Below are 15,798 nucleotides of genomic sequence, written 5' to 3'. Positions count from 1 at the left end.
CCTTCTCTTCGTATTTGCTCTGAGCCATTATGGGAGAGACCAGGCTATCCGTGGAACAACCACTGTTAACTTATCAAAGAATGGTCGTCATTTTCACAACCCTCAATGGATGAGAGAGCTGAATGCATCACCGACTGGGATTCAAGCTCGTGATTTTCCGATTATGAATTCAGTGCACAGACCACGGTCTATGTATAGAATTGTGGAGTTGTCACATAGAAGTATTTATTTTAAAAAGCAGTACAAAATATCCCACAACTGTGTTACAAAGATACTTGTATATTAGTAACTAACATCAATAACATCATTAAGTCCATAGTATATTAAAAGTAATGTTTGATGACTGTTATACTGAACTCTTCGTTTACAGGCCTCTTTGCCCACGACTGGATGAGGGCCTCCCATCGCCCTATTGGTCATGGGGGTTGTTTGAACTTTGCCACGCTGGTCGGCACGGATTGGTGAAGGCAGCTTCCAGGATCGTTATCAGGTATCAATGGCCACTGATGTTAGCCGTGCCCGTAAATCAAACTCTAGTTGCCAGATTCATAGTGAAGAGCACTTAACCACAAGTGAATCGCTGAAACCCAATGTTGTCTTACAGATGTCAATATCTGGACATACTCAAAAGGGGTGATTAAAAAAATATGTGAACTCGCAAGCATTTCACACTCCATGCAGTTTATACGTTTCACTTCATCCACAAATATATAGCGTATTTAATATAAAATATAAGTAAAAGTTACAAATTAACTAATATTCAGCTCCTGTCCTGGAAAACGTAATCATGCACAAAAGTTAAGAGTAGGTGGATTCAGTCGATGGAATGGGTGAATTAAGTTAATAGTTTTGCATTCTGTGGACAGATGCTATTAAAACTATCAAACAGGTGATTGTAAAGTCTTCCAATGAAGCTAACATGGCTGTTCATACTGTAGAAAAAAGTGTGGCTGGCTGGAAGGAGGGAGAGGTCCAAAGGACGTGCAGCCCGCTGTTTTCAAAATATATCTACGTGGGTTATCAAGTTTTTCTAAAGCTCCCCTCAATTGTCACAATTTGGAGTCAATTCCAAGAAACAATCGACTATTCTTCGTCTTGTTTTACTGCTGGGTCTACCCTATACGACATGCAGTCGGTGTTGGATATATTCGCAGCCATTGGCACAAAGCACATGTGCTTGTAGCCATGGTGTGCTTGTATCAGAAGTACCCCTTTAACGCCCCCCACCAGTATAATGTAAGGATGTGTTGCATGTATGAATAATTTACTTATATAAGTTGTGCTTATATAAACCTTATACTGTATTCTTTCTTTTTGTTTCACTTTCGTATTGTCTGCCTCGTTTGTATATATTTTGTTTTATTTTCCTAAACACATTTGCATATCATATGCATACAGATTTTACAAGTCATAACGCATCGATTCTCACGCACGCGATCCGATGCACATATCGTAAGCGTAGGAATCGACTTTAAATCGACAAATCGTTACATGCCTAGTGCACGGCCACTAACGTTACATTTCATTCTAAGTGCAAAGAATACATTTGATGAACGTCGTTTTAGGTGTGAAAGGCCACGTACTCGTTGAGCCACGGCAACTACGGTGACGCTTAAGAGTCGTGGGGGAGACGAGGTCCTATGGGTCGGTGACGCGGCCCATGAAGAGGATGGAATCTGAAGGCACATTCACACTCGGTTATAAATATATAATTATCACCACAATTACTATGCACAACTCCCAAAGTCTCCAAATGCCAAGTGGCCAGCAAAAAATAGTGGCGTTGAAGGAGTAATAGTTAAAAAAAGGCATGCGTTTATTGAATTGAGCAAAGTTATCATAAGCAGCTATGCGACATCATCTTCCATGGTAGTTCTCTTGCACAGGGTGGTGCAGTGCTCGCTATAAGAGTTCCAAATTACGTCTTTATTTCATTACAATGTCACGTTGACAGCACAATGGGAATACAGTTGGGGAAAATGAATACATGTATTAAAAAATGTAAAGAAAAAAACATTGATAGTTCACTAATTTATAAGTGATGGTTCGTAGATTGAGCAGTGATGACTCACCTGTGTGTTTGTGAGTGATGATGAAGAGGAATGGCCGATCGCAGGCGAAGGTGGGAATGAAGGATCGTAACAGGGCGACTACACCTTCATCACACAAGCACACACGAGACACAACAACTCAGGAAGGCCTTTAATTTAAATATTTTTCAACGAACGGAGTCATGACTTGAAATGTCCAGTGTTGAATCAGATGGCTGAGCTGGGTCGTGCTATTGTCATAACCCGATAGGATATAGAGTCATGGGATGCAACTTTAGCCCACACCTGGGATAGGTGTTGGCTAAAGGCTGACTCATCAGCCTTGCCTGCTTCCCTCCACAGATGATTGTTTTCGAGGGAACAAAGGCAACCACCACTACCACCATTCCTCACCTATTGCTCGGGAGGCGAGCCTACAACAGCCTGGGACCGATTGCCTTCCACACCTCACTGCCATGCTATACTCCCAGACCTTAATGGGTTTTTTATTTGTTTATGAAAGTAAGCCACTCCCTGTTTGATGTTATGTTGCCCCGATTACAAATCTGTGCATTCCTTGTAGTGACAGGAGCCTCACGATCAGACACAGATCAGCAGTTAGGAATTTTCATTTTTCTGGAGGCACTCAGAACGTGAAAGTTTTGTCCCCTGGCTCCACCAACTGGAGATTGGCCAGGGGAAATTACAGATGTCTGTCGCTTAGGGCTTCATGCCCATGCTTGTTTACATTTTGTTTGCATGGTTCTCCAGTTATTAACTTTTAATGGGGGAAGTTGCCAGCCACTCGCAACCACCCAGCACCCTCATTAGCCAATGTCATGGATGTGAGCTCACCATCAGGGTTATCAGCGGACTGAAATTAGCTTTCCCCTCCATGGCAACGCTCTCCAACATAGCACAGCGTAAACGTCTGGCACAACGAGGAGGTAATGGTTGTATCACCAGACATTGCGTCTAGCATGACTTCACACAAAATATTCCCCATGTAACTTTTTCCCCGCACCTCCAATTAACACGGGTTGGCTACGTATGGTACGAAACAAGTTCAACATACATTACATACATAAAAAAGACGTTTGGGACACTGCACTGTCACTCGTCCTTCTCGTTGCACACGTTTACCTGTGGCCGAGACGGCTCGCGTTCCCTTCTCGTCCACCTCTACGCGCGTCTGCTGCAGCACTGTCGACACGTATAGCTGCTCCCGGGCTTCACGGAACAAAAACAGGGCAGTGGGGATGGGGCAGTTACCATGGATACATGTACGCAGAGCCTCATAAGACGTGCTGATGTGGAAGCACAGCCGTGTATGTCTGTTCTCGGCCAAACTGCTTTTTATCTTCATCGACCGGTTAAACCCTCATCAGTGCTTAATTTCAGCTGGAACGGTCCGCCAGGAATTATTTTGCCACACGACCATCCATCTTGCCTTATTTTGTCCTCATAATTCGTATAAAGCTGGACATAGAATTTTCAGGATATAGAGTATAATAATATAGGATTATTAAGGATAGCCATAACATGTATGCTAGTAGTGGTGCATTACGCCGATAATATAATCCCTAAGTCCAAGCCAGCGTAGCAGCTTACCCGAGAAAAAACACAAATAGGAAATGAAGCTCTGGGGTCAATTGCATATAAAATGTAAATCAGTGTCAACTCCGAATAACACAGTTGGCTAAGAACGGTGTGAAAGAAGTTCAACATACAAAGAAGGGAAATTTTCACTACAGGTGTTTTATGCAGTTGGCCACTGATGCTCACAGTTTTCAATACTTTATTGCATTATTTTTTCAAGGCTGTGCCTGGTGTATTTTTTTATTTATAAGGCCTCTGCATGTACATTCCTTCAAAGTGGCCCATAGGCGGAGGGAGGAAACCCCATATCCAAAGCTGTGGAGGTGTAAAAAAGGGTGTGGGTTGATCCACTGCTGCCCTCTCACCCGTGATGCCCTTGAAGTTGGCTCTTCGCTCGTCAAACATTTCCCTGAGACCCAGGGACTGCAGTGCGGGCTTTAGTTCCAGCTTGCTCTCCACCGTGAACCTGATACATGGACAAACATACGGGTGCCGGTCAGCATGCACGCGCACACACACAAGTACTATCTGCAGGGCATATGTACATGTATAACCATTTTGTCAGTCTATTACCGGATGAGGGTCTCCCCACGTTGTGTGTCGTTTTGGGAGAGTTGTGTAATAATACTTCACCATGCTGGTCATTGTGGGTTGTGATGGTGAGGAGTATGGACTTGGGAACATAGGAAGTACAGTGCAACAATGGTGCTGCACTCATTTCTGTTGTGTTCCAGGTAACATATAAGTCATTGATTTCCTTCAAGAGAATATTTTCTGGCCCACGAATTTGCCAAAAGAAACACTCAACATGTTCACAACTAAAAGTAAATACAGAACAAAATTTTAGCTTACGGTGTTTTTTTGTGTGTAATCATTGGTGATTAAGTTAAGACCATTGATTTACTTCGCTTGACGACCAGGCTTAATCACAGGCAGCTGCCTGGATTCAAAACCCAGGATGCCAGTAGTGTCAGCTCAATTGTCTGACCTCTGAGCCACCCGGCCACCTTTGATCAGGTTACATAGCTACAACAATGCACGAACGATTAATCGTTTCACAAATCAACAATAAAATAAAATAAAAATTCCCTTTCTGTAGAGTATTGCTTGCTGCATTATCCTCAATATAATCGTGAGTAATATCATCACCGTCATCCGTCACGTTCAATCCACTTCTGGATGAGGGTCTCCCCACAACGTCGCCATCTGTCATTGTCCAGCGACATAACAATCCATCCAGCACCTGCACACGACCTGATGTCACCACTTCATCTTCTTGGTTGATGTCCTCTCGAATGAGTTATATTCATTGACTGTCACTCCATTATAACGACATTATCTGCCTGAGCACAATTATCTAAAAGTTTTAATTACGTCTTTATCCTGCATATTTTCTCTAAATTGATGTGGTTGAGGAATTGGTTCATAAGATCTTGTGGAAGAGGTACGTAGATGACACGTTCGTCATCTGGCCACATGGCCGACCAGCTCTGAACCAATTCATCAACCCCATCAACTTTAATCGAAAAGAGACCAGATGGCTCAATGGGACACTGTCTACAGGAAAGCCACCCATACGGATGCTTACCTAAAACCTGACTCCCACCACCATCCATCCCAGAAGAATTCCCTCATCAAAACTCTACACCATAGAGCTCAATGTATTTCCGACCGTCATCACTTAGCTAGTGAACTGGAACACGTACACCAAGCTCTCAAGATGAATGGATATTCAGACTACACAATCCGTAAAGCTATCACCCCAACTGTTGGAAAATAACCATCTGAGGACCCAATCAAAACCATCACCTTGTCACACATAGCAGGGGTCACTCAAAATATTTCCAAAATCATGAGCAAACACAAGATCCAGGTTCGATTTAACATAGTACATAAAATTCGTTATCTGATCCCATCTGTGAAGGATGTGATCCCTGACATGCAATACCCCGGCGTCTACAAACTAAGCTGTGTCTGCAGCAGTAGTTACATTGAGGAAACTAAGAGACATGTCTTGGACCGTGCTTGTGAACATATGGCAGATCTGAAACATGGGAGGGCCAATACCTTGGCCGTGGCTGATCATTGTTTTAATGCGGTAGGCTCACACGAAATTGATTTCTCTCAGATTAAGGTACTTTGCAAGCCCACTGGCTATCAACAAATATTCGTTCATGAAGCCATCCATATATATAGACACAGACACAATTTCAGCCGGGAGGATGGATACAAACTGAGCAATCGTTGGAAGGACGTTATCAACAAGTTTCAGTCATAATTGACTGTGATGTTCCCATCCTACCCACCTTCCGATGTTAGTTGTGCTTTACGCCCACTTCAAACTTGCACTTTCACAGTCACTTCGCCCACCGACCCCTTGGTTGCGGCTCTGCGATTCCCATTAACATGCTAATCTCTCATTAACATGCTAATTTTCACCTGGCAGCCTTTTTATTGGTGGAAAACCAACCACCGTCGGGTTGGCTGCCCACCACTTACATTATCATTGGCTGCTAACATTTGGGCTACGCCCATTTCAAACCCTTATGAACAGTTTGCCTTGGAAGCTAACCCCCCTTTTCCTGAAGACGACCGCTCGTGTTGCGATTGAAACGTCGTAGTTTTTTTTGTTATTTTCTTTGAACCTATCTACGTGACCTTACCGAAAGACCCAATAATATGAATTCCTGCAGTCACGAAAGCTTTAAGTGAAGATTTACATGCCCAGTAGTTATACATGGATGGTTGACTCCATTTTACACACGTCCTCACCTGGGCAACTGCAGGGTAAGGCGGGTTGATCTGCTCTGTCCCTCCCACTCGACAATGGTACGTCCTGTCAGGCTGTTCTCCAGTGCCGCCAGAGCTGAACCATCTTTGTCCGGAGGTGGTAGGGCCACCCACATTACGGTATGCCCATCAGCGTAAGGGATCTCCAAAACTTCGTAAAAGTTACCGTCGGGCAGTGCAAATTCACCTGTGTATGGGCAAACAGAAGAGAGAAGTCATTGCCCTCATGATCCTGATCGTCGTAGCCATAATACAGTCGACCCAATTATCTGATGTAATGGGGCTGGAGGGGCAGCCCAGAGCAAACAAGGAATTGTCATTATAGCGCTATTGCTTAAATGCCTCAGCAACTTATAGCACCTTACATCACATCTCATTTCAACAATTCCGATTCCCTACTAGAGTCTAACTAAGGGGACCACAGGGGCAGTTCTCCCACAGGGGCAGCACTCCCTGTGCAGCACAAGGTGCACGTAGTAGCAGCCTGGTAATGGGAGTCTGTTTTTATTGTCTCTTTAAAGTTATTGTTTGTGGTCATGTGGGCACCGAGTCACTGGCCCTTGGTGAGTGAGGAGCCGCTAATTACATCATTGCACGCGTACAAGGCGTGACTGAGAACGGTTCATCCACAACACGGATAACCCTATGAGCCGCATGGCTCACAGGGTTATACCTAATAAATGAAATTGAAAAACTGAAACCTTTTTCGATTTAAAGCTTTCGTGACTGCAAGGATTCATCTTCTTTGGTTCTTTCGGTAAAGTCACGTAGAATGAGAATAAAATAATAAAATAAAACAATAAAATTCTCACGACGTTTCGGCCACAACACAAGTAGCCGTCCTCAGGTGAAGAAATAGGACTGTCCAGAAGACAGCGCTGTCTGAGGACGGCTACTTGTGTTGTGGCCGAAACGTCGTGAGAATTTAATTGTTTTATTTTATTGTTTTATTTTATTATTTTATTCTCATTCTAAGACAGTGCTGTCTTCTGGACAGTCCTGTTTCTTCACCTGAGGACGGCTACTTGTGTTGTGGCCGAAACGTCGTGAGAATTTTATTGTTTTATTTGATTATTTTATTCTCATTCTACGTGACTTTACCGAAAGAACCAAAGAAGTAAACTGAAACCTGACAACTGTCAGCAGATGCACATGAGAATCAGCATTTGTGAAAATCATGAGGGTGACATGATGCTTTAAAATGATCCATGTAAGTTAGACCGTACACAAACTCATTGTTATAACATTATCAGGCAGCATTTGATTAATCAAGCAAATTGTGGACCAGTTTAAACCTTTGCTTCTCATCAAGTCAGGCTTGTTAAACAATTTCTGCTGGATTACCAGATGTTATTGGCAAGGGCAATGCATATAAACTATGGCACCTCGTTTAACGCAAAAAAGCAATACCGAACGCAAACTTGTTATGACCACGTGGCCGGTTTGGCATGGAGTATTATTGATGAATGCATATATAGGAAGAACAGCGTGCCATTGTTTACAACGAACTCTGCACGAATAAAACTGGTTTATTTTACCAGGCCCACTGAGCTATGTACTTATTTCAGAAGCGGCCTGGCCACATGATAGCTCAACGAAGTGGCTTATCACGTGGAAATGTAACGCAGCCAAATACTCTGAACGCACGTCGATTCTAAATGTGGGGGGAAAAACCGGAGGACCCAGAGAAAAATCCATGCAAACTCCAAATATACAGGCATCGGGGTCAGAATCGAACCCACGACCTGTATACCAGTCGAGGTAGTTAACATCTTGCCATCGCTTCCCTCTCACCGTATCTGTAGACGCCCGTGCGTTGCATCGCCGGTACCATCTTCACGGGCCGCCCCGGTGGGGTGAAGGGTCGCGGGTTGGTGTGCGCGGGGTCGAAGGGCGACAGCCAGACGGCGCGCAGAACCACGGCGCTCACCAGCACGAGGCGAGTGAGGCCCGGGGGCAGCTGATCCGGGGAGAGGAAATCCTTCACGGCACCTGCCCTCGGGACACCGGCAAGATGATTACCATCGTGATAAGCCACTTTGTTGGACTATTGTTTATGGCCAGGTCGTTTCTGAAAGAGAGCTATATGGCTCAGTGGGCCTAAACCTGGTAAAATATTTTTTTTGTGTCGTTGGAGTACATGGTCTCCTTCACAGCTACAACAAACTCAACACATTTGTCAACTCTGTGGCCTTCAAAAATGTATAATAGGCGATGTTTTAATAGGCGATGTTTTGTGCAATGGTCCTTCTTCGAGAGCATGTAGAGTGAGAGGGCCAGAGGTAAAGTGAATGTGGAGTTTTTTTCCCATTATTTGTGCAAGTGCACCACTGCTAACGCAGAAGCAGCAGCATCACTACGTCATGTGCAACTACTGTAGCACATGGATTGTTCATTCCAAAATTGGTTTGCGATTATCAGTGGTTTTGGTGGTATTTTTTTAGCTTTTTTTATTGAGTTGTAGATTTTTATGACATTAATAGCCATATAAGTAACAATGTAAATGGATTAAGTTTGGTCTTCATAGAAAAAAAATGGGCTTTGTTAACAAAACGGATATACCAGGGCACCCGGCCTGAATTATCCCGATATTGCCAGGATGTACTGTATCCCCGTGGGCAACACCGTCACAAGGATCTCTATAATGTGTTACTGAGGCTAGTTTTTAAAAATACTTTCCTCCCAATTTTATCCTGATATTTCTATTGGCATCTTTGCATGAGATAGAGATTCCATTTGGATATCTCAGCAGTTCAAGCCTTTGCGCTAGAGAATGACCCACAAAAGCGGATATCACAGAGCTACTTCTGAGATACCTTCAAGTGACCTCTGTTCCACAAGGGGCAACACTTTCCCACCTGCCCTGCTACTGAGATTAATAACCATTCCATTACAGTAAAACGATATCTTTAACTGGCAGAGCTAGAATTATGGCAAATTAAGTGCAGAACCAAATTTAATAGAATTCTTTTTCTGTCCAGTCATTGATGACCGGGTCAAGATTAATCAGCTGACGACACTTGAGAAGCCGGTGTAATTACAGACCAAAAATACAAAAAAAATATCATCCGTGTTAACTACACAGGCTGTTGGGGCAAGTGCTGTTAGCTAGCACCTATAAAAGGCCAACAAAGCGGTTGTGTGGCCAGGGCCACTCTCAGCCGCCTTTATCTCCCAGTGGTGGTGTTCATTTAAAGCTGGGTCGACCTAAGGGAGGCCCAGGACCAGTTAAGGCATTCATCACCGATGTTGGCCACAAGAATGGAACTCCGGTCGCTGGGTTCGTAGTTCGGTGCGCTAACCACAGCTGCTCACACACCACCACCGCACAACCACCACACGTCCCCGCCCCTCACCGTGCGTGTGGTTGAGCACCCACGCGTTGACCTGTCTGGCTGCAGCCTCGCCCCCGTCCGAGCGCAGGGGTCGAGTCTCCGTGCCAAATACGGCCGCCGAGCGGCCAGCGAATGCGCGCAGCTCCGACCTGCTGCCAGCGCCGGCCACCCGGCCTGCTCCGGCCACCCGGCCCGCTCCGGCCACCCGGCCCGCTCCGGCCACCCGGCCCGCGCCGGCTACCCGGCCCGCGCTGCTCCCTCGGCCCGCGCTGACTTCTTGGGCCACACCGCCCCCGTGTATGAAGAGTGCCAAGGCTCGGGTGAGGAGTGGAGAGCGAAGGGAGCTTGGCAGCCGCATGGGCCGGAGACCTGGGTGTGCGAGAGTTTGTTTGGGACACGGCCAGGGCTGAGGTGACTTTGTGTTTATTTGCCGAGTATTTGTGTCTTCTTGTGTCCGTGTGTGTATGTATGTGTGGTGTGTGGAGTTGTGTATCTGCGTAGTTTGTGTGTACGAGTGTGGCTCTGTTGCTTGTAAATTGCCCAGCGTCGTTTTCCGAGTCTCAGCAGCAGCAGCAGCAGGGTCTTGTCTCGTTTAGACAAACGCTGCCAAATTAATTGCCCGGTATTACAGAGATTCCAGCACCAACACCAGCCAAGCATTGCTCACCCTTCGCGCTGGTCCCGATGACCTTCTCCATCTCTCGCCGCGTGTTGCCCCTGGCTCCCAGTTGCAGACTGCCCAGCAACGGCTCCAAGCCCATGGGGCACATCGCCACGTTGCCCCGCATGGCCGTGCCACCGACCGCGCGATACAGGTCGACGGAAAATTGCGTTGATTTGGCGGAGACTTTGCTCCGTGGGGTCTTTTGAGCGTCGGATAGCACGGTCAGCAGTAGCATCAGCAGGGCCATCGGCAACGGCAGCCGAGACGATGTGGTGGCAAGAGAGGGCATGGTTGCTGAGGGTGTGTATGTACGTATGTCTATGTGTGAGCTGACCTTAATGAGGAAGTTGACAGTATAAGGTGTCGCTAACAGCACTTAACACTGCCCTAGGGCTAAACGGGGGGAGCTTCAAACTTGTGTAATGCCTCGTGTGTAAACCACTCGCCAATTATATTTGCAGAGAATATACAATGTGGACTTTGATGTAACCTTTTATGTGTATTGTATAATAATTGTGTGTGTAATGTGTTCGTATAATTTGTAGATACGTAGTTTGCGTTTGGCTTTTATGCAAGTATATACTGTAGTTTGGTGGTGTGTGACTTGTATATCCTAAACCAAATGTATTGAACTTACGTGCAATGTGTGTGTACGTTATGTCATGTGTATGTGTGTAATTATGTATATGATGGGTGCACGTGTGGTAACTATGTTATGTAGCACAGTATATTAAGTTATCTGCTCGTTTTTTTTTCTTGTATCTGTAAAGTAGCTTTATTAATTATGGAGTTATATGCGTGTGTTTTCTGGATGAGTAACTTTACAGATTGAGCTCTCTATCTGCAACGTGTAATATTTACTTAGAATGACGTCCGTTTTACTTAGTGTGTTTAAATCTTGTGCCCAGTAGGCTATGTTTGTGTCGTCGGTATTTTCCCCAGAGCTGCGCTCGTGTGATGTGTCTAGAGAGCAGACATCGCGAAGCTGCAACACAAATTACGGAGATTTTGTCAATGATCAATGCTATAATCGAACATGAATTCTGTACATCGTAACACTGGGGCGCTGTGCACGCCTTTAATTAAGCACAGTGGAGACGAGGCTTTAAAGCCCCCCTCCCTCCCAATCTGTAATGTTTATTTAGTGTAAGCGGGTGAGAACTCAAGATACCGTACGTCTCTTTTGCAAAAGAGGCCTGCGGCATTATTCTACGTTATGCTCCAAATTCAAGTCATTTGCGAATATTTCTAAGAATTTGGACCCTCGCATCAACCACCACAATTCTATTACTTTGAATCCAACAACACCACCACCACCATCATCAATACACATATACACTGCCCACCAACATCCTTTACAGGAATCTTTAACATCCTCGGTGAAGCAGACGCCGCGTGGTTTCACTGAAAATTACACAACCCGCAGCAGCAATAATAACCAGGGCGGGCGCTGGATTCGAACCGTGAACATCCGCAACGAATGCGCTGCCGAGTGCTTAGACCGCGCGCTACTGCTGCATTCTCGATCACACTGAACAACCACCATCATCCATCGCACACCGCAGCAGCAATAATAACCAGGGCGGGCGCTGGATTCGAACCGTGAACATCCGCAACGAATGCGCTGCCGAGTGCTTAGACCGCGCGCTACTGCTACATTATCGATCACACTGAACAACCACCATCAACCATCCCACGCGGCTTCACTTACCTGTTCATGACGCCGATGAAACACGGAGCTCAAAGGGAGAGAGACACACCTCGTTCACGACGCTCCTTGCGTGGTGCTGCTTTGGGGATCTTTAAAGGTTCAAGATCACCTCCCTAACGAACTTTGCTAATAACCCCGAAGCAGGCTGGCACAAGTTAACTCTAGAAAAAGACGTCAACGTTTAGCAGTTTAAAAGACGCGTCGATAATTCACACTTCACACACAACAACGAGAGGAAAGAGAGAGAGACACGGAGAGTTCGTCTCTCGAGCGTGGCTCGTGGAGAAGGGGCGCACGCGATCCCGCTCGCTGCTGGGGCAAGACGCAGCAGTAGCAGCAGCAGCAGCAAATCGACGATTAAAGGCCGCGTTGTGCACTTTTAGTCACACGCCTCGAGAGAGAGAGATATATAAACAACGTCTCGAGAGAGAGATATATAAACAACGTCTCGAGAGAGAGACAAACAACGTCTCGAGAGACGTCTCGGGAGACGTGTCGATTACCGGGGAGGCGTCATTTATAGCGAGCGGGCCCCCGTTTCGTAGTGAGCGAGGGGGCGTGCGTTCACGATGCCCGATGCGTCAGAGTGTTGATGATGAATTGTAGCGAGTTGAGGTTGTTGGTAAGGCGATTCGCCAAGTTTCCAGAGGAAACGCGCCGCCTCGAAACGCCACACACACGGACACACACAGACACACGGACACACACGGACACACGGACAGACACACACACGGACACACGAACACACAGACACACACACGAACACACACACAGACACACACATGAACACACACACACAGACACGGACACAGACACGAACACACAGACACACACACGGACACACACACGAAGACACAGCCACACACACGGACACACGGACCTCGCCCTCTCTAACAAACTCTCTCCCAACCACGACCCGGATCAACAGCAAAATAACCGCGTTAGTTTAGACGTTGTGTGCGTGTTGTGGTGATGTGTGTGCGTGTTGTGGTGTGTGTTGTGTCTGTGCGTTGTGGTGTGTGTGTGCGTGTCGTGGTGATGTGTGTGCGTGTTGTGGTGATGTGTGTGCGTGTCGTGGTGATGTGTGTGCGTTGTGGTGTGCGTGTCGTGATGTGTGTGCGTGTGTGCGTTGTGGTGTGCGTTGTGATGTGCGTGTTGTGATGTGTGTGCGTGTCGTGGTGATGTGTGTGCGTGTTGTGTGTGTGCGTTGTGGTGTGCGTGTTGTGGTGTGCGTTGTGATGTGCGTGTTGTGGTGATGTGTGTGCGTGTTGTGTTGTGTGTGTGTGCATGTTGTGGTGTGTGTGTGTTGTGTATGTGTGCGTGTTGTGGTGTGTGTGCATGTTGTGGTGTGTGTTGTGTGTGTGTGCGTGTTGTGGTGTGTGTTGTGTGTGCATGTTGTGGTATGCGTGTTGTGGTGTGCGTGTTGTGGTGTGTGTTGTGTGTGTGCATGTTGTGTGTGTTGTGTGTGCATGTTGTGGTGTGCGTGTTGTGGTGTGCGTGTTGTGGTGTGTGTGCATGTTGTGGTGTGTGTTGTGCGTGTTGTGTTGTGGGGAGCGGTAGTGTAGTGGTTAGCCCTACGCTGCGCTACGAACCTGGCAACCCGAGTTCGATTCCCGCTCACGGCCACCACCACCACAGTGACGATTACCAACACCACCACCACAGTGACGATTACCAACACCACCACCACAGTGACGATTACCAACACCACCACCACCACCACAGTGACGATTACCAACACCACCACAGTGACGATTACCAACACCACCACCACAGTGACGATTACCAACACCACCACCACCACCACAGTGACGATTACCACCACCACCACCACAGTGACGATTACCAACACCACCACCACCACAGTGACGATTACCTGAACCGGTCCTGGGACCCCCCCAGGTCGCATTTGGGTTACCCCCCCCCTGCCCCCCTCCACGCGTACGTGCTGAGCGGATGCCCCCCCTAGGGGTCAACTCGAGGGGGTCGGTGGCCCGAACCACGCCCGACGACCTTTGCCCTGCGATGTTTTACTGCAACACTGCACCAGGCACTCATTTCAGGCTGAGTCGACCTAGCAGAGCCTCAAGTGAGCGCCCCCCTCAGCCTCAAAGGTGTTTGGTCACCAGCCCCCCCCCCCCCACCTCGTCATGTGCTGTGGCGGTCTTCGTAGGTGCGACTCGCTCACCACACTTGCCCCTACAGTCTGTGAAGACTGTACGGGGGATCTTTGTACTCATGTGAGTGTGAAAATCCTTCTGTGTACGTGTGTGTGTGTTGCGGGTGTGTGTGTTGCGGGTGTGTGTGTGTTACGTGTGTGTGTGCACGTGTGTGTGTCACGGGTGTGTGTGTGTTGCGGGTGTGTGTGTGTTACGGGTGTGTGTGTGTTACGGGTGTGTGTGTGTTACGGGTATGTGTGTGCACGCGTGTGTGTGTTGCGGGTGTGTGTGTTGCGGGTGTGTGTGTGTTACGTGTGTGTGTGTGCACGTGTGTGTGTCACGGGTGTATGTGTGTTGCGGGTGTGTGTGTGCACGCGTGTGTGTGTGTTGCGGGTGTGTGTGTGTTACGGGTATGTGTGTGCACGCGTGTGTGTGTTGCGGGTGTGTGTGTTGCGGGTGTGTGTGTTGCGGGTGTGTGTGTTGCGGGTGTGTGTGTTGCGGGTGTGTGTGTTGCGGGTGTGTGTGTGTGCACGTGTGTGTACGTGTGCCCAGCCACCGCATGCCTAAACAGCTTTTGTTAGGCCGGATCGATGGGGCTAAGCGGGCGCGGCACGGGCTAGAGAAGAGATGGAGTGATGTGGTACAGGAGGACATGGAGCTGAGTGGACTTGCCGATGACTGGTACCAGCGGTGTCAAGATCGGCCTCTGTGGAGGAGGCTCGTGAAGGACGCTACTGGGCAGTTGGAGGCAGTCGCCCTCCAACAACAACGGAAGGCGGAGGTGCGACGCTCACAACAACGAGCGGAGCGCCGGGTGGCTAAAGCACAGCAGGTTGGCACAGTAGGGGGCACAGGTGGTGCACCAGCCAGTCGTCTCAGTCAGTCGACCCGTGGCACCTGGGTCTGCCCAGTGACCTCCTGCCAGCGGGCGTTCGACACTTCACGTGGCCTCAAGGTGCACATAGCCTGGCACAAGCGTCGTGGTGACGTCACCGCCACTTAGTGGCGAATGGCGGTTGTTGTTGTACGTGTGTGTTGCGGCTGTGTGTGTGTGTTGCAGGTGTGTGTTACGTGTGTGTGTGTGTGTGTTACAGGTGTGTGTTACGTGTGTGTGTGTTAGCTCGTTAACAACACTTACCCCAACAGGCTGCGTAGGCTACAACAAGGCGGATGGCAGTCTTTGGTACTGACAGAGATCATCAATTATCTGGGGAGGGGAAGAGGGCGAGCCGGATTTAAAAAAAGCCCGATAATCACTAAATCACAATTTTAAAAAGTTTATTTTCGCATTACACGTGTTGTTTTTTTTAGCTGTTGCTTGTGTGTTTTTGTTCGCGTTTAAAAATAAATATCCTACCGTAAAAAAAAAGCTTAACCGTATTCACTGGACCGTTACTTCGCACATCAACGTCGAAGACTGTGCACGGGGTGATGATGGACGTAGTTACTACTACGACTACGCTCTTGTGTCAACAACAACAATAACGATTTAAAGCTTTCGTGACTGCAA

At 47.5% G+C, this 15,798-nt stretch overlaps 1 protein-coding gene across 3 annotated transcripts; it reads right to left on the bottom strand.

Annotated features, from left to right (window-relative positions):
• Positions 1–189: 189 nt before the first annotated feature.
• On the bottom strand, positions 190–15,540 carry LOC116944608 (glia-derived nexin-like). Of its 3 annotated transcripts, none has more exons than XM_032958325.2 (9): positions 15,427–15,540; positions 10,422–11,403; positions 9,776–10,123; positions 8,214–8,411; positions 6,402–6,606; positions 3,995–4,095; positions 3,174–3,260; positions 2,073–2,156; positions 190–1,676 (listed from the first exon to the last, which is right to left on the bottom strand). In XM_032958325.2, exons 2-9 carry the CDS (start codon positions 10,705–10,707, stop codon positions 1,639–1,641), a joined length of 1,347 nt encoding a protein of 448 aa, XP_032814216.2. In that variant the 5' UTR covers positions 10,708–11,403; positions 15,427–15,540; the 3' UTR covers positions 190–1,638. The 3 variants fall into 3 exon arrangements, with proteins under 3 accessions (XP_032814216.2, XP_032814215.2, XP_032814217.2); XM_032958324.2 differs by lacking the exon at positions 15,427–15,540 and adding an exon at positions 12,130–13,344; XM_032958326.2 differs by lacking the exon at positions 15,427–15,540 and adding an exon at positions 12,633–13,344.
• Positions 15,541–15,798: the final 258 nt, after the last annotated feature.

Source organism: Petromyzon marinus, chromosome 21, assembly GCF_048934315.1.
Source record: "Petromyzon marinus isolate PM22_M1 ecotype Great Lakes invasive population chromosome 21, UKy_Petmar_22M1.pri1.0, whole genome shotgun sequence".
In the NCBI taxonomy this organism is placed as follows: domain Eukaryota; kingdom Metazoa; phylum Chordata; class Hyperoartia; order Petromyzontiformes; family Petromyzontidae; genus Petromyzon; species Petromyzon marinus.
The sequence above is the reverse complement of the archived record's forward strand: the minus strand, read 5'-3'. Positions and strand labels throughout refer to the sequence as shown.

Coding starts and splice junctions, on each gene's coding strand:
- LOC116944608 (XM_032958325.2), bottom strand. CDS start 10,707: ATGCCCTCTCTTGCCACCACATCGTCTCGGCTGCCGTTGCCGATGGCC. Junction 8,412..9,775: donor GGTGCTCAACCACACGCACG/GTGAGGGGCGGG, acceptor TCCCGAGGGCAG/GTGCCGTGAAGGATTTCCTC. Junction 6,607..8,213: donor CACGGGCGTCTACAGATACG/GTGAGAGGGAAG, acceptor GCCCATACACAG/GTGAATTTGCACTGCCCGAC.